Genomic DNA, 25,822 nt, shown 5'->3' with positions numbered 1-25,822 from the left:
TAGTAATGTAAGCCAGGTGTGGTGGTGCATATCTGTAATCCCAGCAGCTCAGGAGGATTGCAAGTTCAAAGTCAGTCTCAGCAACTTAGCAAGGCCCTAAGCAACTCAGCAAGACCTTCTCACTAAATAAAATACAAAAAGGGCTGGGGATGTGGCTCAGTGGTTAACTGCCCCTGGGTTCAGTCTCTGGTACAAAAAGAAAGAAAGAAACAGTAACTTAAATGAAGAAATAAGAACTACATATGTGCCAAAACGCGCTCACCTCAGGAAGGCTTTCCCTCCACAAGAGAACAAAAGGAGGAGACAACTTTACTGTCTTCAGTAGGAGACAGTAAAGCCTGGGTGACACCTTGGAAGACTGTGCACCCCACGAGTCTCAGGCAATAAGGAACGGGGGAGAGACCCTGCATACTAGGTGGTAGAATGTGGATTACAACCATGCTGGGTGTGCCTGGCCACCAACACTCAGCCTTGCAAGACCATCACTGAAGCCTCACTTCTGCTACACCTCGTGTCTCTGAGTCCATTCTCAGATTTGGCAGGGGACGTGTTTCTCACATGGCAACCATCCCCACCCTGTCTTTGGTGACTAAGTGCCACCACTTGGCCTGATGGCCTGGATCTACCTGTTCCCACTGCACTGAAGGACCCCAGTCAGAGGCAGCAGTCCCACTGTGACCTCTGAGCCAGAGCTCTCAGGGGCTATGGGGCTCTCTCAAAGTCTATTTCCCACAGCTATGGTGCAGGTGTGTCCTGTAGTTCTCCTAGGGTGATGAGCAGCTCTTGTGTGATACACGAATTCCGTCATTCCCATCTCCCTATTTCTTTGGATACCTTCCTCCAAGGAAAACCTGACACTTCAAATCTGTCTTGCACGGGCCACCTTTTGATCCACGTTTCAGCCAGCCAGGCAACCAAGCTATCAGGACCTTTGCTAACCCTCAAGCACTGACATTGAACCCAGAACTCTGCTCAGTGGGCCATTGCACTACCCTTGGTCTGATTCAGAGTCGCAGCACTCTCGTCATGGCCCATTAGCCCTGATGTCCATTCCTGTCCATATTCTCCAAAGTTTTGCCTGTATGAACTGGATAATCACAGGTTTCCTCATGCATCACAACTTGTACTGCATCTTTCAGGATCTGCTGGAGCTGCTTATAGGATGGGACTCTGGATTTAGTTCAGAACTTTTAGCCCTGTGGCTGTGGGAGCCATGGCTTTCCTTTTGAGCAGGCATGGGAACTTCCAGGTCGTGTATGCAATGACCTGAGCGCACCAATTCTTTCTCCACACAATCTAGTGGAGTCAGGAGCAACCAGCCAATCTCACTGTGCTCATAAGTTTGACAATCAAATGCATGGTGACCCAGTGCAGTCCTCTGAGTGTCTGACCAGGAGCACCGTGGTGATATCTTGCATGTCTCTATGGCTACCTCCTGCCAGGGATCAGCAGGACCCTCTATACCACTGCAGATAGAGCCCTCAGCAGTTTTAACAACAATGAGGTCAGAGAATCAATTCAGAAAACTCATCCTTCACTCTTGTTATCAGAATTTGTATCAGTCAGGGTTCTCTAGGGAAACAGGACCAGTGGGGTGCATCAGTGTATGAGTGTGCAGGCACAGGGACAGAGGGAGGAAGGGATGGGGAGGGACAGAGAGGAGGAAAGAAAGGAGAAGGGGCAAGGGGTAGAAAGAGAGAAGATGGAGAAGAGGGAAGGAAAAAGACACAGGGAGGGAAGGTAAAAGGGGGAGGTGGAGAGGAAGGGAAAGAAAAAGGAAGAGAGAGGGAAGGAGAAAAATAATTTGTTTTAAGGACCTAGCTCACATGATTTCTTGGGGGGCTGGGTGGGTACCAGGAATTGAACTCAGGGTTATTCAACCACTGATCCATCCCCAGCCCTATTTTGTATTTTATTTAGAGACAGGGTGTCAATGAGTTGCTTAGTGCCTTACTGTTGCAGAGGCTGGCTCTGAACTCACGATCCCCTGCCTCAGCCTCCCGAGCTGCACCAACAACAACCACCACACCTGGCTCTCACATGATTTTTAACCACCATGGGCCAACCAGTAACAGAACTATTAACAAAATTGGAAAAATCACCTTTTATTTCACTAACTTCTAACTGAAATTTTGCATTTTCTTCAAGTACATCTGTCAACAACCATCAACACAGCAGTCCCTGTGATTGTCACCAATAGAAATCTCAGATACTTTTACACCATACTATAGTCAATGCAGACCTCAAAATGTGGTTTATATTCATTGCTACTTTGAAATTACTTTAGCTATTAGACCTGCCATTTGTTTGTAATATCCACATTAATGAGCACATGAATATTTCCTCACGAGAGGGTAATAATGTACACCTGCTTTATTACAGATAATTTTCCATCAAGATTGCATATAATTACCCAGAGTAAGCTGGAGATAGCCAAAAAAAAGTTCCTTTTATCAACCAGCTTTTTTGCCCAGTACTTTGCCACTAAAGGACCTGTGTAGCTTTCCAAAGGAGAAGGCCTCTCATGACAGGCATCTGGTCATCTTGGGCAGCTCTGACTACTCTCCTCTCGCGGCCAACTTCTGGTTTGCTTTTACAGAACACAGTATTCAAATCCCTAATAGTTGTTCATTCTCCCAATGTTACTCTAAGAATGTAGATGTAATATTTTGTTTACCCCAAAGGGAGCAGAATGGGGCCACGAGCACTAATTAAGATCACATAAGGCCATTCTGTCATCCACATAATTCCATTGGTTCACACACAACCAAGTCTCTATACATCCAGCAACTATGGAAGAGAGTATGGAGGTTGCTCAGAAATTTTAAAATATGATCCAGTAATCCCACAACTGAGAATATATGGAAAGGAAATAAAATTGGGTTCTTCAAAGATGTCTGCAGCCTGGCATAGTGGCACACACCTATAATTCCAGTGGCTTGGAAGGCTGCGGCAGGAGGATCTTGAGTTCAAAAACCAACCTTAGCAACTTAGTGAGGCCCTAAGCAACTCAGCAAGAACTTCTCTCTAAATAAAATACAAAAGGGACTGGGGATGTGGCTCAATAGTTGAGTGCCCCTGGGTTCAACTACCATTAAAAAAAAAAAAAAAAAAAGAAACAACGTCTGCACTACCATGTTCTCTGTAGCACTATTCACAAAGACCAGGACAAAGAAACAACGTAAGTGTCCATCAGTGGATGAATCAACCATAAAAAGAAGGGAATACTGTCATATGTGACCGCATGTACAAACATGGGGGACTCTGTGATAAAAGAAATAAGCTGTGATAAAAGAAATAAGCCAGACATAGTGAGATAAATGTCCATGATATCACTTATATGCAGATTCTGAAAAGGCAGAAGCAGAATCAGGGGCTAAGAGAGAGAAAATGGAGATATGGTTTCAGTTGTAAGGCAAGTAAGAAATCTGCCAGGCAGCAAATCCTATGTGCTCAGTACACACACATAAATTAATTGTGTAAGGGAACACACAGCATTTTTCACAATGTAGCACAACTTCAAATTATATTCCTTTAAATGCATACTTTTTTTGAGGCAGGTGGGGGATCAACCATACCTCGATAAAGCTGAGGAGAAAATCACTACTCTTAAAAAAGAAGTCTTTATAGCCAGGCATGGTGATGCATGCTCATAATCCCAGTGACCTGGGAGGCTGAGGCAGGAGGACTGCAAGTTCTAGACCAGACTCAACAATTTAGTGAGGCATTGTCGCAAAATAAAAATAAAATTAAAAAGGACTTGGGTATGTACCTTAGTGGTAAAGTGCCCCTCAAGTTCAATCCCTAGTACCAAAAAAATAAGTAAATAAATAAAAATAAAAAGCCTTTATATCAGCAGTTTATTTCCTTAGCCATTTTAGATTTTCTGACCCACTCTTTGAAATCCTGAACCAGGTCAAATCTCTTTCTTACATGTCCTATCTCTGCACATTCTGGGCTTAGTGGACATGCTCTGTGAGGAGTCCTGCAGTGGTGTGTCTGCTCATATTGACAGGCTATGGTAGAAAGAGGAACCAGATGTCCTCAGACACTGAGGGCACCATATGTCCAGTCTGCCAGTGAGAACTGTTCATGAGAGAATATAACAAAATGAGAGGCAGGAACTGGGGCCTCACTGGAACCAGCACCCTTATGGTTCCAGTGAGATGCAACCAGAGCTGAGCCACTGGCTGCTGGGAGGACCAAAGCCTGTAATTCACTGTTCCCTTTTTTTTAAGGAGCGGGGGTATTGGGGATTAAACTCAGGGGCACTGGACCACTGAGCCACATCCCCAGCCCTTCTTGTATTTTATTTAGCGACAGGGTCTCACTGAGTTGCTTAGGGCCTTGCCAAATTGCTGAGTCTGGCTTTGAATTCACGATCCTCCCGTCTCAGCCTCTGGAGCTGCTAGGGTTACAGGTGTGCACCACCACACCCGGCATTCACTGTTCTTGAACGACGTTGATGATATGGCCAACCTGAAGAGAAGTGAATGCCAGCGGGCACAGTGGTCCACGCCTGTCATCCCAGCAGCTGGGAGGCAGATGCAGGAAGATCACGAGTTCAAAGCCAGCCTCAACAAAAGAAAGGTGCTAAGCAACTCAGTGAGATCCTGTCACTAAATAAAATACAAAATAGGGCTGGGATGTAGCTCAGTGGGCAAGTGCCCCTGAGGTCAATCCCTGGTACCCACATCACCCCCCCCCCCCAAAAAAAGAAGTGAAGGCCACATGTGCAAGACAGCTGAAGATGTCAAGAACAGATGAAGATGGCCACTCTCAAACATCTATTTCATTTGAAGTTGTTTCATTTAGGAAACTGAAATATGGTGATGTCCCAAAGATAGCAAGAATCTTCTCTGTGCACACGTCTCTGGCTTGGGATGATGAGGGGCTCTGAGGAGAGACAAGAGCGACGCTCACCAGCCAGGGCCAATATCCTCAGGTACCACATCCTCTCCACCTTCCTCAGGGAAGCCCCTGGCATGCCCACAGTGAGCTGGGGCCAACAGGAGCTCCACAACTAGGGGACTCTGGGCTCCTTGGGCTGGGGGACAGAGAGCTGACCCATGGTCACAGGCCTATTTGCCGGCCTGAGGTGGATGTCATGCCTGAGCCATGTGAACACCCATCTGACTGGGCCACAATACCCAAGCATTTGGTCAAGTGCAACTCTGGAGGTTCCCGAGACAGGATTCTGGAGGTCTGGATGAGACTGACACTTAAACTCGTAGACTCTGAGGAAAGCACATGATGCCCCACAGTGTGGGGTGGGCCTCCTCCAGTCACTGGAGGACAGGAACAGGGCAGAGCCCAGCCTTCTTTGGGAAAGAAGAGACCAGCAAAGGCCCTAGGAGTCAAGTGAGACTCTCCCTGGGCCTCCAGAAGACTTTGTATCTGTTGTTTTCTGGAGAGCCCCAAATAAGAAAATGGGGAAAAACTAAGAAAATATTTGCTCTATGCACTTTGCTGTCTCCCTGTTTTGGGGGTGAGCATGGCACATGCCCATCCTCCACAGCACTGTCTGATTAAAGGAATCTCTCTGGCTTGGTGAGTGGGGATGACATGATTGCAGTCCAACCACCCATGATGGGCACAGACTTATGCCCAAACCCTCTCCAGGTATGAATCTGTATGGCAAAGGCTGCCACATCCAAGAGTGGGATGAGGGAAACTGAGCACTCTGCAGTCCCCTCATCTGCAGGGGACACATCCTCAGACCCCCAGGGTACTCCTAAAGCTGTGGGTAGTACCAAATGGTAGAGGTGGGATTGTGGGCCACCGTGCCTGGATGAAAAAGCACTTCACGGCTTCTCTTTGGCATACCTGAACTGCCAGCATCACTACCCCTGCACTTTGGGACCTTCATTAAGTAAAACAAATGTTACTCAAACACAAGCAGGTCTGATAACCAAGACTGCTACTAGGAACTAAGAGTAGGATAGTGCGAATATGCTGAATGGGTGATTCACACTCTGGGTGGGACAGGGCAGAAAGGTGTGAGATTTCATCATGCTACTCAGCAGAGTGCACAAGTTACAATTTATGAACTATTTTGAGAATTTTACAGTCAAAATCTTTGGACTATATTTGACAGTGGGTAACAAACTGAGGACATAAAACCATAGATAAGGAGCACTACTGTTGTTACAAAAATCAGATTTCAAAACTAATTTTTGAAAAATACACAGAAATTTTTTAAAAGTCTGAACTGATATGATTAAAAAAAAGAATACTTTCAAGGACTCACCTTTAGGGAGAATAGCTGGGGAACTGGTCAAAGATGGCAAACTGAAAACACAAAACATCCAAAAGGATGAAGGAAAGAGACAACAGCACAAGAATAAGGAAATGGGGGACAGGCTAGCTAGACAGATCAGGGAGGTGAACTGCAAGCCATTCACAGGGTTAGGCTGAAAAAACAACCTCGCTGGTGAAAAGGAAGTGGGGCCTGGAAAGCAGGAGTAGAATGGGGCCAGTGACAGCCCAGGTGGGAGGCGGAAATGGGGAAGCACAATGACACTGGGCTCCACCTGGGAACCCACCGTGAGACACTCTGTTTGGGACGATAAGAGAACTGGGTCCACCATTCCCAAACACCTGGGTGGACTCTGACAGGGAGAAGAAAGCAATATAGTCCACACTGGGCAGGACCAAAGAGGGCTCAGATGTTAGGTCCCACGTGCAGCCAAGCCCTGGTAGCCCATCCACACAGGGATCATGGGACAGGGATGCTTCTGAGGAACACATAGAGAAAAAAAGAACCCAGAGAAAGAACAAATAGGAGAAATCAGACATTTAAAAAAAAAAAAAAATGCAAAAAAGACAACTGAAACTGCCAAGATAGGATCTGGGATATAATAGGTAGGAACAATATTGCAAAACAAAAATTCCTAGAAATTAAAATACAGAGCCAGGTGTAGTGGCGCATACTTATAATCCCCCAGAGACTCATGAGGCTAAGGCATGAGGATTGCAATTCAAGGCCAGCCTCAGTATTTCAGTCAGTTTTTTTTTTGCTGCTGTGACTAAAGGATCCAACCAGAACAATTGTTAAAGGGGAAAAGTTTATTTTAAAGTGTCTTACAGTTTCAGAGGTCTCAGTCCACAGAAGACCAGCTCCATTCCTTGGGGATCAAGGTGAAGCTGACCATCATGGCCAAAGAATGTGGCAGAAAGAAGCAGCTCACATGGTGATCACAAAGCAGAGAGAAAGAATCCACTCCCCAGATACAAAATATATACTCAAAATCACGTGCCCAGTGCCCCATTTCCTTCAGCCACTCCCACCACCTCAGTTACCACACAGCTAATCCCCACTGGGGGTTAACTCACTGATTGGGTTAAGACCTTGTGGTGAGCCGTTCTAATTAGACCGTGGCCGCCATTAGAAGATGGCGCCGGCTTCCACTGTGGCCTGTGATAAACAACTCCTAATATGGAGAATTGGCACGCAATCCCTTCCCACCCTATGAGAAAGGTCCACGTGGCAGCTTGGGATTGGTATGCGGGAGGCTTTATTAGGCTGTGCTTGGGCGGGGTCACTAGAAGAAGATACATGAATCAAGGCCTGAATAAACTGCTGAAAGAAGATTCCTGAGTTGCGTCTTCCTTGCGGGCAAGGGGTCGCGACAAGACCTCACAACCCAGTCATTTCTCCTCTGAACCTTCTTGCATTGTCTCATGTGAGCTTCTGGGGGACATCTCACATCCAAACCATGACCTCAGTGACTCAGCGAGGCCTAAGCAACTTAGTGAGGCCCTATATTAAAATAGAAAATAGAAAGGGCTGAAAATATGGCTCAGTGGTAAAGTGTCTCTGAATTCAATCCCTAGTACCAAAAAGAAAGAAAGAGAAATTAAAATACAAAACTAGAAGAGGAAGAGGGAAAAAAGAAATATAAAGTAGAATGAAAACAAAAGCACAAAGCAGAATAAAGAGGAAACATATAGGAACTAGTAAGAGAGGACAAACACCCACAGAGCGGGAGTGACATGGGCACCTGTGTTTAAAAACAGGGTGAGAAATTACCAGAGACAATAGGAAAACGCCGCACCCTGGGGATGAACTGTAAGCTCAATGAGAGACTAGGTAAAACACATTTTAAAAAAGAGACCACGACACATCACAACACAGATCACAGCAGGAAAAGACACAGACCTCCCTGCGCCTCAGTGACCTGAGGTCGGAAGAGCAACACACCTGTGTGCAGTTGTAGAGGATGCCAGCCTCACTGCACCTGTGACCCAAGACACCAGGACATGCATGGTCTCCACACAGGAGCCAGCTTGCACTGTAGGGACAGGAGTCACTCACACAGTCATCAGAGGACATTCACCTCACTGCACCTCTTCGAACTGCTAGGGCCCCGAGGTGACCCAAGGAAACCTTATTCAGAGCACAGCCTCTCAACACGTGCAGCTCTCTGGGATGTGCCCTGTACCAGGTACACAGCCCCACCTCCAGATGCTGGGTGTATCACATAACTGGACTGCAGTAGGGATGTGCCCTCCTCACGGGGGAGGCAGAGCAGTCTCAGGTTCACCTACCTATCGGCCACGTCCAGGTCTGAGTCCATCTTCTCCAGGTCCTTCATGACACTATCCAGTTGCTCACCTTGGTGGTGAAGGACCTTTGCTGTATCTTCCAGGCGCCTCTGGGAACTTGCCATCAGTCCTGTCAACTCCTGCCCCCTGGTTATGGGGGAAGGCGTCACCTCAGCAGCAGCACCTGGCGGGGACAAGAGCAGTTCCCTCCAGAAGTGCTCGATGATGTTGAAGACAGCATTGCGGCTGGGACGCAAGGAGCCAAACCAGTGCTTGAGGTGGCCCTTCTCCAGGACAGTGATGGCACTGAAGATAAAGTGTGACGCTTCCTTCCTGATCTCAACAATGCTGGACAGGGGCAAGCCCACGAGAACCTCTCCAGCAATGTCTGTTGTGAACTTGAGTGAGCAAGGCAGCAAGGACAGTTTCCCAGGGACCCATCGCTTCTCAAGATCCAAGTAGTAGGAGCAGGGCCAGGAGTAGATGCAAACATCACCGCTCATCTGTCCTGGGTCTACTGTGCCACACCAAGGCCACAATGTCTGCTCTGAGGGAGAAGAAACATATTCAGTGGGCAGGTGAGGCTAGGAATGGACGCAACACCCTTAGACTAGGGACCTGAGGAAACAACTGGTAGGAGCAGCCTGAAAGAAGCACCAGGGTAAAGCCAAAGCCTCCCCGTGGCAAGCAAAGGAGGCAAAGATGGGGTAGAGATGGATGAGAGGAGAGCCAGGGCTGCCATGCCCATACCTGTATGTATCTCCCCTGTCACCCCAACCTGAGTCCCTCTGCCCCATCCCACCTGGGCAAGCCCTGAGAAGGCATGCCCCAGGGCCTGGGCCTCACTCCTTGGGCCAGACAGACATGCCATTATGGCAATGATGTCCTCATCATAGCACACTCAAGTGAGATTCACACAGGGTCCCCTTGAAACCTCCGCACACACATTTATTTATTTTTGGTACTGTAGATGAAATCCAGGGGTGCTCTACTTCTAAGCTACACTCATCCCTTTTTATTTTTAGAGAAGATCTTGTTAAGAGCAAACTTGTAATCCTCCTGCCTCAGCCCCCAAGTAGCTGGGATTACAGATGTGTCACATGCCCAGGTTTACATGTATTTAATCGCAGAGTAAACAATGCTGTAGACAAACATTCCAGTCTTGGACTCTAATTGCACAGTGTTCTGTGTAACTATGGAGTCAGGTGCACATGTACATGTTTATGACACACATAACTTTATGAGCCATAAGCAGTGAAGGTGCACCATCTGCGTTTTTATGTTTACATTTACACTTATCAAGGCACTCTGACATGTCATGGACGACAGGTTTGAATCAACCCTCATAAAGCACGTGGTTCAGCTTGCTCATTGCACAGATACAGAATATAAGTGAAGAAAGGATGAAGACTTGTACAAGGTTCTACCGTGAGTTTAGAGCCCTGGCCTGGCAGGAGCCAGGCCTAGTAAGGCGAGTAAAAGTCCTCTTCCAAGTAGATAGTGGTCAACATCAATGTGGTATCTTTTCTCCCTTTCCCTCCCGCTCTCCCTGTCTCACTCTCTCACTCTCCCCACCACCCCGTCTGAATCTCTGTCTCTCACTGTCTTTCTTACTCTGTCTCTCCCCTCCATCTCTGGATGTATCTTTGCCTGTTTTACTTTTTCTCGGCACCTCACTGTCCCCCTGTGTCTGCCTGCCTGCCTGGTCATGACACTGCTCCTCCCACATGTGTCTGCACACACCGCCAGGCCAGAAAAGAACCAAGACAACAGCTCACTGGTTGTGGCTGGACATTCAGGTCGCGGAGCAGAGGGAGACACACCATGGCTGAGTGCAGGTGCCCTGAACTCACCTCTGCCACAGAAAAGAATCAAGGCAGCAAAGCCAAGACTGCATCTGAGGAGTGTGACTAAGGGAGAACTCTGGAAATCAGCAAGGGAGAGTCAGAGACAGCACAGGGACAGGAACAAAGCATAGAGCAGCAACAACTCCAGCTCCCTGGAAAAGGTAGGTGGAAAAAGAACAGCAGCAATAGCAGCTCTACAGTGCTAACTGCAGAGTTCCACAGACCTCATAGGCTTTCCACCAGCTGGGGGCCTGGCTGAGGTCCAAGCAACTGCTTTACTCCAAAGAAGGAACTCACATTGGCCCTCTCTGAGCCCAGGACCCAGGCTGCTACAACAGCCACTGCGAGGCGCCATTTGCCTGAAGGTCTGACCACCAGTCTGATGCCACTAAAAGCCTTAAGCCTATGAGTGTCAAGAGGTAAAAGACAGATCCAGCTCAGCTGCGCTGCTCCCAACGGACTCTTGCCGCCCGCAACCCGCAGCCCTCTGCTGGGCGCTGACGGTCCTGCACGCCCGCCGCCACAGTAGCCGACACGCAAGAGGAGGTTTGGAGATCCAACATGGCGGCGGGTGGAGAGGCAGTGCTTTCAGTACCCCCTCAGTGATGGGGTCAGAGAGACGCATAGATACGCTTAGATTCTACCAGCTGAGAATCTCCTAGCAAAATTCCACTGAAGAGAGACCGGCCGGGAGTTACTAGGATTTTTGGAGGTGACAGTTTGCCCCAGACGAGTGAATCCCCACCACAGGACGCAGATGTCCAGACCCGCCAGCCGCTGTCCGCGCGACGCGGCGCGGCCGCCTGCCCACAGCCATCATGACTCGGCAGCTAGCCTCCCAAGACACAGCTTGGCAGGAAGAAGTCTCTAGCCAAGCCTTCATGAAATAGCGAGCCAGGAGCTGAGGCCAACCGGGGACGGACCACTCCCACCCCTCCCTTCGGACACTCCGGCAAGGAGCCTGGGGCCCGCCATAGCAGAGAGGTAACGTCACTGGAGTTTGGCCGATGGAATTCCTTCCCAGCGGAATCCACTTTAGCACGTGTGTGACTCCCACCCCATCCAGATACAAGCAGCCAGGAAACCTCAGGGATCTCTCCGGGGGCGTGTCTGTAGGGAAGCAGAGTGGATTCCCGATCCCCAACCCTCCATATCACCAGCGGGAAGCAGAGGGGATTCCCGATCCCCAACCCTCCATATCACCAGCGGCGACTCCTAAGGTCTTAGCCGCCAGTTTACCACAGCACTGGGGCTTAAATGGGACGTGCAGTGAGGCTGCAAGTGTAACTAGATCTTTGGGGAACCGCTTCCGGTGAACAGGACCTGGCTGGCCGGCTGACAGGAGGAAGGGGGGAGGGGCCGGAGAAGTGAAAGGGCTCTGGACTGACAAGATTGAGAGACTCCCAGGAGCCGCCTTACAAGGATTGCTATCGGCACATAGAGGGCAGAAGCTCGGCTCGGAGGGCACAGCTCCGCCTACGGGAAGAGAAGAAAATGGATCTCTAAGACTTCAATTTTTTTTTCTTCTCTCTCTGTTCTTTTTTCCCCTTTTCCTTCTTTCTTTCTTTCCCGTTTCAAGTTTTATTGTTCTTTTCATTCTCCTCTAATCTATCTCTCTCTCCTTCTTTCTTTTTAAGAGCACCTTCCTTCCCCTACCCCCCAACTTTCATCCCAAGCATTACATCTTCCATTACGTGTAACTGTCTAAATGCAAATAGGTGAATGTTTTGAGGCTGTCTATAGGGCTCCTAAATACCTAGCTACTACCAATACCCTAATCCAATCGCCTGTTAGTATCCCCCTTCAGTAGAGCAATCTTCAAAAGTAGCCAAGACATACTAACCCTCATACCATCATAGCACCTAACCTAAACATAAAGTCCTAAGAACAAACAACAAATCACTCTATGCATACAGAATCCGGAAGCCTTTTATGAATTGAATGAATCAGCTTTAAAGTACAATAAAGCCCAACATTTCTAGGCATAGTCTCCCACCACAAAGGAGAGACAACAGAGATATACAAAACCAAAACAAATTTATAGGAGAAAACAGAAACACAGCAGTTAAACAGAGCTGGAAAGTAACGTGAACAACATGAAAAAACAAGGGAAAAAAGGATTACAAACAATGCAGGACAACTTAAATCTACAGGAGGACCTAGAGGCATCAGAAAAATGGACAGAGAAAGAACTCAAGGCATACCTAACTCAGATGGAATGGAATATTAGAGAAGACATGAGACAGCAAGTCCAAGCAATGAAAGTATATTTTGAAAACGAACTAAACAAACAAATTCAAATTGCAAAGAACGAGCTTTACCAGGAGATAGAGATTTAAAAAAAAAAAACAAACAGTAATCCTAGAAATGCAGGAAACCATAAACCAAATTAAAAACTCAAACGAGAATATTACAAATAGACTAGATCAAGTAGAAGTCAGAACATCAGATAATGAAGACAAAGTTTATCAACTTGAAAAGAATATAGTCAACACAGAAAAGATGCTTAAATCTCACGAGCAATCTATCCAAGAGATATGGGATGTCATAAAAAAACCAAACTTGAGAGTCATTGGGATAGAAGAAGGTATAGAGGTTCAAACCAAAGGAATGGACAACCTATTAAATGAAATAATCCTAGAAAACTTCCCAGAGATGAAAGATGGAATGGATTGCCAAATCCTGGAAGCCTACAGGACCCCAAACATTCAAAACCGTAATAGACCAACTCCAAGACATATAATTATGAAGATAGCCAACATACAGAACAAGGAGAGAATATTAAAAGCTACGAGAGAAAGGAGGCAGATTACATTCAGGGGTAAACCAATTAGGTTAACGACTGATTTTTCATCACAGACTTTGAAAGCGAGAAGATCCTGGAACAATGTATTTCAAACGCTGAAAAATAATGGATTCCAACCAAGAATACTGTATCCAGCAAAATTAAGCTTCAGATTTGACAATGAAATTAAAATCTTTCACGATAAACAAAAGCTAAAAGAATTCGCAGCCAGAAAACCAGCACTGCAAAGCATTTTGAGCAAAATACTACAAGAAGAGGAATTGAAAAATAGCGCCCAAAACTAACAGTGGGAGGTATCTCAGTAAAGGGGGAGAAAAATAACCAAAGAGGAAAAACTAGCCAAACTAAAATAAATAAATAAATAAACATGACTGGAAGTACAAATCATATTTCAATTGTAACCTTAAATGTTAATGGACTAAACTCACCAATCAAGAGACACAGGCTGGTAACCTGGATCAAAAAAACAAATCCAACAATATGCTGCCTTCAGGAGACTCATATGATAGGAAAAGACATACACAGGCTGAAGGTGAAAGGTTGGGAAAAATCATACCACTCACATGGCCCTCGGAAGCAAGCAGGAGTGGCCATACTCATATCGAATAAAATCAACTTCAAACCTAAGTTAATCAAAAGGGATAAAGAAGGACACTATATCCTGTTAAAAGGAACTATTCACCAACAAGACATAACAATTATCAATTTATATGCACCAAATAATGGTGCAGCAACGTTCATAAAACAAACTCTCCTCAAGTTCAAAAGTCAAATTGACCACAACACAATAATTATGGGTGACTTCAACACACCGCTCTCGCCATTAGACAGATCCTCCAGACAAAAGCTGAATAAAGAAACTATAGAACTCAATGACACAATCAATAACCTAGACTTAACCGACATATATAGAATATATCAACCATCATCAAGTGGATACACGTTCTTCTCAGCAGCACATGGATCGTACTCAAAGATAGATCATATATTATGCCATAGGGCAACTCTTAGTAAATATAAAGGAGTGGAGATAATACCATGCACCATATCTGATCATAATGGAATGAAACTGGAAATCAATGAAAAAAGAAGGAAGGAAAAATCCTGCATCACATGGAAAATAAACAATATGTTACTGAATGATCAATGGGTTACAGAAGACATAAAGGAGGAAATCAAAAAATTCTTAGAGATAAACGACAATTCAGACACAACATACCGGAATCTATGGGACACAATGAAAGCAGTTTTAAGAGGGAAATTCATTTCCTGGAGTTCATTCCTCAAAAAAAGAAAAAACCAACATATAAATGAACTCACACTACACCTCAAAACCCTAGAAAAGGAAGAGCAAAACAACAGCAAATGTAGTAGAAGACAAGAAATAATTAAAATCAGAGTGGAAATCAACGAAATTGAAACAAAAAAAAACCATTGAAAAAAATTGATAAAACTAAAAGTTGGTTCTTTGAAAAAATAAATAAGATCGACAGACCCTTAGCCATGCTAACGAAGAGAAGGAGAGAACTCAAATTACTAACATACGGGATGAAAAAGGCAATATCACAACAGACACTACAGAAATACAGAAGATAATTAGAAAGTAGTTTGAAACTCTATATTCCAATAAAATAGAAGATAGTGAAGATATCAATAAATTTCTTAAGTCATATGATCTGCCCAGATTGAGTCAGGAAGACACACACAATTTAAACAGACCAATAACAAAGGAAGAAATAGAAGAAGCAATCAAAAAACTACCAACCAAGAAAAGCCCTGGACCGGATGGGTATACAGCGGAGTTTTACAAAACCTTCAAAGAAGAATTAATACCAATACTTTCAAGCTATTTCAAGAAATAGAAAAAGAAGGAGCTCTTCCAAATTCATTCTATGAGGCCAACATCACCCTGATCCCAAAACCAGACAAAGACACTTCAAAGAAAGAAAACTACAGACCAATATCTCTAATGAACTTAGATGCAAAAATTCTCAATAAAATCCTGGTGAATCGAATACAAAAGCATATCAAAAAAATTGTGCACCATTATCAAGTAGGATTCATCCCTGGGATGCAAGGCTGGTTCAATATATGGAAATCAATAAATGTTATTCACCACATCAATAGACTTAACGATAAGAACCACATGATCATCTCGATAGATGCAGAAAAAGCATTCGACAAAGTACAGCATCCCCTTTATGTTCAAAACACTAGAAAAACTAGGGATAACAGGAACATACCTCAACAATGTAAAAGCTATATATGCTAAGCCTCAGGCTAGCATCATCCTAAATGGAGAAAAACTGAAGGAATTCCCTCTAAAATCTGGAACAAGACAGGGATGCCCTCTCTCACCACTTCTATTCAATTTAGTTCTTGAAATACTAGCCAGAGCAATTAGACAGACAAAAGAAATTAAAGGCATAAAAACAGGAAAAGAAGAACTTAAATTATCACTATTTGCTGACGACATGATTCTATACCTAGAAGATCCAAAAGGGTCTACAAAGAAACTACTAGAACTAATAAATGAATTCAGCAAAGTGGCAGGATATAAATCAACACGCATAAATCAAGGGCATTCCTGTATATCAGCAACAAAACTTTTGAAATGGAAATGAGGAAAACCACCCCATTCACAATATCCTCAAAAAAAAATAAAATAAAATACTTGGGAATCAACCTAACAAAAGAGGTGAAAGATTTATACAATGAAAACTACAGAACCCTAAAGAGAGAAATAGAAGACGATCTTAGAAGATGGAAAATTATACCCTGTTCATGGATAGGCAGAACTAACATCATCAAAATGGCGATATTACCCAAAGTTCTCTACAGGTTCAATGCAATGCCAATCAAAATCCCAACAGCATTTCTTGTAGAAATAGATATAGCAATCATGAAATTCATATGGAAAAACAAAAGACCCAGAATAGCAAAAGCAATTTTAAGCAGGAAGTGTGAATCTGGAGGTATAGTGATACCAGATTTCAAACTGTACTACAGAGCAATAGTAACAAAAAAAACATAGTACTGGTACCAAAACAGGCAGGTGGACCAATGGTACAGAATAGAGGACACAGAGACCAATCCACAAAATTACAACTTTCTTATATTTGATAAAGGGGCTAAAAGCATGCAATGGAGGAAGGATAGCATCTTCAACAAATGGTGCTGGGAAAACTGGAAATCCATATGCAACAAAATGAAGCTAAACCCCTTTCTCTCGCCATGCACAAAACTTAACTCAAAATGGATCAAAGAGCTTTAAATCAAATCAGAGACTCTGCTCCTGATAGAAGAAAAAGTTGGCTCCGATCTACATATTGTGGGGTCGGGCTCCAAATTCCTTAATAGGACGCCCATAGCCCAAGAGTTAATAACAAGAATAAACAAATGGGACTTACTTAAACTAAGAAGTTTTTTCTCAGCAAGAGAAACAACAAGAGAAGTAAATAGGGAGCCTACATCCTAGGAACAAATTTTTACTCCTCACACTTCAGATAGAGCCCTAATTTCCACAATATACAAAGAACTCAAAAAATTAAACAATAAGATAACAAATAACCTAATCAACAAATGGGACAAGGACCTGAACAGACACTTCTCAGAGGAGAACATACAATCAATCAATAAGTACATGAAAAAATGCTCACCATCCTTAGCAGTCAGAGAAATGCAAATCAAAACCACCCTAGGATACCATCTCACTCCAGTAAGACTGGCAGCCATTATGAAGTCAAACAACAATAAGTGCTGGCGAGGATGTGGGGAAAAGGGTACACTTGTACATTGCTGGTGGGACTGCAAATTGGTGGGGCCAATTTGGAAAGCAGTATGGAGATTCCTGGGAAAGCTGGGAATGGAACCACCATTTGACCCAGCTATCGCCCTTCTCGGACTATTCCCTGAAGACCTTAAGAGAGCGTACTATAGGGATACTGCCACATCAATGATCATAGCAGCACAATTCACAATAGTTAGACTGTGGAACCAATCTAGATGCCCTTCAATAGATGAATGGATAAAAAAAAATGTGGCATTTATACACAATGGAGTATTACACAGCACTAAAAAATGACAAAATCATGGAATTTGCAAGGAAATGGATGGCATTAGAGCAGATTATGCTAAGTGAAGCTAGCCAATCCTTAAAAAACAAATGCCAAATGTCTTCTTTGATTTAAGGAGAGCAACTAAGAACTGAGCAGGGAGGAAGAGCATGAGGAAAAGATTAACATTAAACAGAGACGAGTGGTGGGAGGGAAAGGGAGAGAGAAGGGAAATTGCATGGAAACAGAAGGAAACCCTCAATGTTATACAAAATCACATACAAGAGGTTGTGAGGGGAAAGGGGGAGAAAAAAAACAAGGGAGAGATCTGAACAACAGCAGATGAGGTAGAGAGGGAAGGTGGGAGGGGAGGGGAGGGGGGATAGTAGGGGAAAGGCACAGAATACAACAGTCACTAATATGGCATTATGTAAAAATGTGAATGTGTAACTGATGTGATTCTGCAATTTGTATTTGGGGTAAAAATGGGAGTTCATAACTCACTTGAATCAAATGTATGAAAGATGATATGTCATGAGCTTTGTAATGTTTTGAACAACCAATTAAAAAAAAAAAAAAAAAAAAGACAGACCCACAGCATCCTGCAGTCCCAGGAGAGAGGCTACAAGTACCATATCTCCCTGCCTTGCGTAGCCTCTCCCAGTGGGAACCGGGAAGATTTCCCTCACAGCTGGATGTGAATGCACACACCTGTAACCCCAGTGACTCAGGAGGTGAGGCAGGAAGACTGCAGTTCGAAGTCAGTCTCAGCAACTTCGCAAGGTCCTTAGTTATTCAGTGAGGCCCTGTCTCAAAATGAAAAATAAAAAGGGCTGGGGATGCAGCTCAGTGGTAGTGCATCTCTGGGTTCAAATCCCTAATACCAAACAAAAATAAAACTCAAGAGGCTGGGGATATAGCTCAGCTGGTACAGTACTTGCCTCACATGTGTAAGGCCCTGGGTTCAATCCCTAACACAATAAAAACAACAATAACAAAACCCCCAAGTAAACAAAACCCAACTATATAAAAAACTCACTTCATTGGTAAAGATACAGACTGAAAGTGAAATGCTGTAAAAACATAAACCTTGCAAATGGAAAGTAAAATAAGCAAGAATAGCTACAGTAGTGTCAGATAAAGCAGATCTAAGATAAACAACTATAAAAAGAGACAAGACGGGTACAGTGGCACACATCTGTAATCCCAAGAACTTGGGAGGCTGAGGCAGAAGGATCCTGAGTCCAAAGCAGCCTCAGCAACTTAGCAAGGCCCTAAGCAATTTAGCAAGACCCTGTCTCAAAATAAAATATTAAAAAAGTGCTAGGGATGTGGCTCACTGGTTGAGTGCCCCTGGATTCAATCCCTGGTACCAAACAAAAAAAAAGTGGAAAATCTACAGATACATGGAAAATGAACATGCTCCCAAATGAACAGTAGGTAACTGAAGAAATTAAAAGGTAAAATTTTAAATATTTTTCTTTTTCTTGCTTGTGTGTGTGTGTGTGTGTGTGTGTGTGTGTGTCTGTCTGTCTACCTGAGATTTAATCCAGAAGCACTGGACCACTGAGCCATATTCTCAGCCCTTTTTATTTTTATTTTTTATTTTGAGACAGGGTCTTGCTAAATTGCTTAGGGCCTCACTAAGTTGCTGAGGCTGCTTTGGACTCAGGATCCTTCTGCCTCAGCCTCCCAAGTTCTTGGGATTACAGATGTGTGCCACTGTACCCGTCTTGTCTCTTTTTATAGTTGTTTATCTTAGATCNAGACAAGGATGTCTACCATCACTACTCTTACTCAATACAGTAGGAGAGGCTCAACAAAAGCAATTAGGGAAGAGAAAAAAGGCATTCAAATTGGAAGAAAGGAAGTCCAGTTATGTTCGCAGATGATATGAATTAGTGTAGAACCCCAGGTCTGCCAAGTACAGTTGTACACACCTGTAATCCCAGTGACTTAGGAGACTGAGGCAGGAGGATCGCAAGTTTGACACCAGCCTCTGCAATTTAGCAAGGTTCTAGGCAACTTAGTAAGATCCTGTCTCACAATAAAAAATAAAAAGGACTGGGGACATGGATCAGAGAATAAGTACCCCTGGGTTCAATACCCAAATATAAAAACAAACAAACAAAAGGCGGGGGGCAAGTAAGAAAGAAAACCCTAGGTTTACAGGTTTAGCTCAGCGGGAGAGCACTTGCCTTGCATGTGTTGGGCACTGGGTTAGATCTCCAAACAAAACCCTAATGACCCTATCGAAAAGCTGTTAGAACTGATAAACAAATTCAGTAAAGTTTCAAAACACAAAGTCCACATACAAAAATCAGTAACATTTTACATTCTGACAACAAGATTGCTGAAAAAGAAATCAAGAGAGCAATCTCATTCATAATACTTATAAGACAAGGATGAATTGGGGATAACTGTAACAAAGGAAGTCAAAGATCTCTACAAAGAAAATTATCAGACATTGTGAGAAATAGAAAGTCTAGTGGTCCACTTTCAGAATAATATTTAGCCTTAAATGTAAAACTGGGATTAAGAAAGGCAGCCAGAGGGGAAAGAAAGCAGAATGCAAAGACACACAATAGCACCACACCTATGGATATGGCAGATCCAAAGTCTATGCACCTGCATAGTCTCTTGCCAAACAGAAGGTGGGGGAAGGGGTCAGCCTAACTAACAGAGACAGAAATCTCTGTTAAGAAATAGTAATTTAGGGCCAGGCATGGTGGTTCATACCTATAGTACCAGCAACTCATGAGGCTGAGGTGGAAGGATCAGAAGTTCAAAGCCAGCCTCAGCAACTTAGTGAGGCCCTAAACAACTTGGCAAGACCGTCTCAAAATAAAAAATAAAAGGGGTTGGGGACATGTCTCAGTGGTTAAGTGCCTCTGGGTTAAATCCCCAGTACAAAAAAAAAAAAAAAAATATAGAAATAGTAACTTAGGTAAAGAAGTAAAAGCTATACACATGTTAGAATGCATGCACCCCAAGAAGGCCTTCCCACCACAGGAGAACAAAGAGGGTAGGAACAGCTAAAAGTAGATTTCTTTAAATAACCCAATAGGAGACAGTAAAACTTAGGTGACACTGGGAAAGACTGTACATCCCATTGTACTCAGCCAGTGAGGAACTCGGGGAGGGACTTTGTGCACTAGGGGTAAAATGCTAGTTGTACCCAATCTGTGTGTTCTTGCTTGCCAGATTTTTTTGGTAGCACATCCTTCTACAGAAGTAAAGTTTGCCTTGCTGAGTTAATTCTGAGCACGTGTTTGATTCCTCACAGCACCCGATATTTCTAACAGATACTGCTAAAAGAAATTATAGAGGACATACACAAGAGGGAAGATATTATGTGTTCATGGGTTGGAAGGATATTATTAAAATGCTTATAGTACCCAAAGTGACCTATAAGTTCAATGTAGTCTCCATAAAAATGCCAAAGGTATTCTTCACAGAAGTAGAAAAACAATCCTAAAATTCACATGGAACCATAGAAGACCCAGAATAGTGAAAATGAGCAAAACAAACAATAAAGCTAGAGGCATCATAATGTCTGACTTCGAAACATATTCTACAAGGATTGGGGATGTAGCTCAATGGTAGAGTATTTGCCTAGCACGTGGCAAGCCCTAGGTTCAATCCCTAGTACTGGAAAAACAAACAAAAAACAAAAGTAAAATCATATTACAAAGCCATAGTAACCAAAGCATGGCATAAAAATGACACTCATACCTTTGTAACAGAATAGAGAACCCAGAAATTAATCCATGTATGCAAAGCCAATTCTCAACATAAGCTTGTAGAAGTACCCCACTTCCCCACCCCCGATGCAACCACAGTGTTCTGCCCAAGGTGAGAAGAGCCACCTGGCCCTCTCCTCTCCCTGACCCTAACCCTCTCCCCTCTCTTCCTTCCCACGGGGGTGGGGGGAGGGGGTGTTGCAGAGGCTTAATGCGCTTGGGACATGATTTGGTACCTCTGGTTTGACTGGAAGCTTTGGAGAATGAAAACCATATTCTATTCTGAGTCCTTGTTCAGTGACTTCTTTATGACAGGCACTCATGGTTTGCCACATTTGTGCATCTGGGATTCTGGGGCATTGCTAAGGTTCATCCTGCTGAGTGGCCATCTCCTGTGCTTGGAGTCCCACTGACAGCAGTCTCCATCAAGTACTGTACAAGACAAGCTGAACAAATCAGAGTGACACAGCAGCTGGTCAGTTAGGGGTCTGAGGAGACTGTCACTGTGTCCTGAATTCTCTATGACTGGTAGGGCATCACCATACCCAGAACCTGCCACCTGGCTTTCATTTTTACCACGTGATCAGAGTTGGCCTCAGACAACAGGTAGCCACAGAAACAAGCAAACGTGATGATGAAGATGAGAACAGGAAGAAGGCAAACTTTACATAATGGCATGCTCAACATACACAAAATTGAGGGGCCAGGTTAGAGCTAAATGAAAATTCCAACAAGTCTGCTCTTAAATAAATTCAACTTCTCTGGTAATACAATTCATCTTAGGCTTTCTCTTAGCCATATTTCCCAGATATGAGCAAAGTACCAGAACACAGCTTTACCAGTTACTAATTCCTGAAATCAGGACACACTGCAAAAAAAGCTGATGTACTAGATTTTGTCATCATCAAAAAAATAAAATGAGTCTTAAAAGTAACACAGTTATCAGGGTTGAAGAAACCTTAGAAATAATCCCAGATCACAGATGGGACCTTGGTCCTACGGGGATCCTAAGCTAGGACTCCTACGAACCTGTCCTTAGCCATACCAAAGGGAACCTCCACATTAAAAATAAACAAAATACTTTTACTCTCACCCTAAGAAAGCCAGGAAGTTAACAACCTGATGTCACTGGAACACTGAGGAAATTTTCTCAGTTATAGAAGACATCTTTTCTTTCTGTATAGAAAGTAGTCTTGAATCTGAGGAAGAAGTGCCTCTAGCAGGACCACCCTCCCCACAGCTCCCAGCATACCCCAGGTCCACACAAAAGTTCTCCAACAGGACAAGCCTTTCCAATGTCTTAGTATCTCCCAACACATGGATAAATCACAGTGAATCCTGGGCAACAGGTCCCTGAATTTGGAAACATACACTGGAACCCTCCACTGTAGTGACTCAAGAGACAGGAGCAGCCAGACCCAGTGGCACACGCCTGTTATCCCAGCAATTCAGAAGGCTAGGGCAGAAAGATTGCAGAATAGCAAAAATGGTCCTGAGCAAAACAAACAACAAAGCCAGCCTCAGCCACTCAGTGAGACCCCATCTCAAAATAAAAAATGCTAGAGATGTAGCTCAGTGGTAAAGCACCTGAATTTTTCAATCCCATATTAAAAGTGGGCAGGGGCAGGTGCTGAAACATTTAGTGCTACAAATAACCTGCATGTACCCCAGTAAGTACAGTGGCCACAGCACAGGCAAAGGTCACGAGTGTCACCCTCCACAAGCCAGTGGCACCACTTCTCAAAATTAGAGGTTGAGCTACTTCAACTCAGCCATGTCCTCAAAGTCTAAGAAAAGCACCAAAGGTGAAGAGCTCCATGCTTGAGTGCCAGTTGGCCCCTGAGGATGGCCTTGCCCTGTTGTTTCAGCTGAAAGGGGCTCCTTACTACCTGGTCACACCCATACGTGTGGGGATGGGGTGATCATGGCTCATTAAATGGTTCAATGCCTGGGTACATGCAGGGAAAAAAAAAACAAAAACAAACTCACATTGGGTTCCTCCTACTATACTCAACAAAGATCACTTCTGACACCACATGTACAGTGGGTTTTCCCCACACCCCATCCAGCTATCAGTTCTAAAGTGGACAGTTCTCTAACCCAACTCAATTCTGACACTGCCTGCTTGAGACAGGATCAGATCCCACAGGTTGAGGACTCAGTTTCCTAAGATGGTCCCCATTTCATGTCAATTGCCAGTCCAGGCTGCCTTAACCTGTGCTCTGACCCCCAGCTATAGATCAGAATTCTATAACCCTCTCCCTGGGTTTGATCAGCTTGCTCAAGTGGTTCAATGAACTCTGGGAAACACTTGTGTAAGGTGTGGGGAAGAGGCCTCCATGCCCTCCCTGGGTACCACCCTCCAGGAACCTCCCCACATTTACCTACCAGGAAGCTCTCAGAATCCTGTGCTTTTGGGTTTTCATGGAAGTTTCAATCCATGAGCTTCATAGATTAAATCACTGGCCATTGCTAATCAAATCAACCTTCAGCTCCTCTCCCTTCTCTGGAGGCTAGGGATGGGGCTGAAATTCCCAACCTGGAACCTGCGCTTGGTCTTTCAGTGATGAGTCTCATCCTGAAGCTACCTGGGGCTGCTGGCCAGCGGGGGCTCTTCAGCAGACAAAAAGACTTTATCATTTCAGAGATTCCCAAGTTTCTTAGGAGTTGACTGCCAGAAAACAGAAAAAATATATATTTCATTCAATCACACTGCTACACACATTATGGAAAGTGAATAATTACCTGACCACAAGTGACTTCCTGAGCATATACCTCATGGAGGTAGTCCATGAGTGTGAAGTGAAATTGTTCACAAATTCCCCCAAAGAATTACCTTACCTAGCGACAGAGAAAGCTTTCTGAGGCTCCTACTCAGCTCCTTCACTTTATCACAAACTTTGTAACTTTGGAAAAGTAACCTCACCTACTGGGCCTCTGTTTACTCTCTCTGGTAGAATAACTAAAAGACTTCAGAACACCACCAGCAGTAAGACACTTTAAAATTCAGAGAAAAGGACAGAAAAATAAAAGATGAGGAAGCACTTGTCCTTATGTCCTTATGACATTATAGATAATAAATAGGAGAAAAGTATTCAAATGTGAAATATCAAGAAAGCAGCAAAAGGAGAAATGTGTGGCCACAACTTTTCCTACCACAGATCTCCAGGGCACCTTTCCCAGAAAACCAAAGTAAATGGACACTAAGTGGAAGGACAGAAGCGAGAAAAAAACATTCCCACCATGCACCGGAAATCTTCCAAGTGTGTACAAAACCTCCATGTCCTTCCTCGTCACCTCCTGCCCCTGACATACAATCACTCATGCAGACTCCTCAGGAAGGGGGTTCCTGCCCTCCTATAAGGCCAAGCCGTCCTCCTGAGCTCTCCATTCCAACCCACTTCTCTCTAACACCAACAACTGCATCTCCCCCGTACCCGGTTCTGCAAACTTGATCTGTTACAAGCCAAATGGCAAGTACTTTAGATCTCACAGGCCATGGGTCTGCCATAGTCACTCACCTCTGCCACTGTAGAGGGCAAACAGTCAGACAACACATCAAAACAAGGACGGTGGGTGTCCCAATACAACTTCATTTACAAACACGTGGCAGCCAGACATGCCCTGCAGTGTGCAGTCAGCCAGCCATTCCCTAGGTCACCTCATCAGTTCACAAACATGCTCTAAGATCTCCAACTTACACACACACACACAGCCATGTGCTGTAACACACTCCTGTCATCCCAGTGACTCAGGAGGCTGAGACAAGAGGATCACAAGTTCAAGGCCAACCTGGGCAACTTAGCGAGACCCTATTTCAAAATAAAAAGGGCTGGGGATGTAGCTCAGTAGTAGAGTGCCCTTGAGTTTTACCCCCAGTACTAGAGAGGGAGAACCACACACACACAGGTCTCCCTCAGATACCATCATCCAGGCCCCAGAAGAGACACTGCTTTCTGACCTCCCCCCACCAATACCTAAGTGCCTCCAGAATGCTCTTATTCCCATCACTCCCCCGACATGTCAGTCACCAGTGGCCTCCAGATGGCCACCCAATGCCCATGCTTGTTCTTACACTGCAAAATGCATTCCCCTACCCGACTCCCAGAAGTCTTCATGTCAGGACCTCCTGGACACTACTCCTGGTCTCAGGCATCCAAGTTGTATAGGCACTGGTTTTCTGTGTCTTTTCCTGGTCCTTCCACTCATACCTGCCTAACTGGACATGGCCTTTTCCTATTAAAAAAAAATAATCCTCTCTTCGTCAAAAGAGCACGGATACCAGAGTCCTAGGCAGAGGCCTGACTCTGGGTATCCCACAATTCAAGTATGGCCACTTGCTAAAACCAAACAGAAAAGGTAACGGTGAAAACATGAAAGAAACTTTGTAGCAGCTACACGGGGAAGACAAGGGCACCCACGTCCTTAACCATGTCTTGGGGGCTAATAATGACTTGAGGTTTTATACAAAGGAGAATGAAAACAAGGGTTGGGGATTTGCATAGCTGGAGGCTTTTTGAAGCTGCCAACACAGATGATGTTGATCAGGTGTAGTCTGTCCATCATAATCTCAGGATTGGTCAGTGGGGCCTTGTCCCAGATAAGAAAGGTGCCATCTGAAGCTGTGCGCAGTGGCGCATGCCTATACTCCCAACAACTCAGCAGGTTGTGAGGCAGGAGGATTGCAAGTTTGAAGCAAGGCTCAGCAACTTAACAAGGCACTGTCTCAAAAGATAAAGGACTGGGGATGTAGCTCAGGGATAAAGTGTGTTCAGTCCTAAGTACCCAAAATAGGGGGATGGGAGGGAGAGGGGGAGAGAGAGG

At 44.4% G+C, this 25,822-nt stretch overlaps 1 protein-coding gene across 7 annotated transcripts in view; it reads right to left on the bottom strand.

Moving 5' to 3' along the window:
• The window catches only part of Snap47 (synaptosome associated protein 47), a 111,801-nt gene that overhangs the window by 77,281 nt on the left and 8,698 nt on the right, over nucleotides 1-25,822 (bottom strand). For 6 of the 7 annotated variants that reach the window (XM_048801349.1, XM_015498755.2, XM_015498756.2 and 3 more), the window contains one exon: nucleotides 8,551-9,094. In XM_048801349.1, the coding sequence (XP_048657306.1) occupies nucleotides 8,551-9,050 (500 nt within the window). In that variant the 5' untranslated portion in view covers nucleotides 9,051-9,094. Of the gene's footprint in view, nucleotides 1-8,550; nucleotides 9,095-25,095; nucleotides 25,737-25,822 lie in introns of those variants that run through there. The other variant, XM_048801347.1, reaches the window with a different exon arrangement.

The sequence above is a fragment of the Marmota marmota genome, unplaced genomic scaffold (genome assembly GCF_001458135.2).
Source record: "Marmota marmota marmota unplaced genomic scaffold, marMar, whole genome shotgun sequence".
Classification (NCBI taxonomy): Eukaryota; Metazoa; Chordata; class Mammalia; order Rodentia; family Sciuridae; genus Marmota; species Marmota marmota.
The sequence above is the reverse complement of the archived record's forward strand: the minus strand, read 5'-3'. Positions and strand labels throughout refer to the sequence as shown.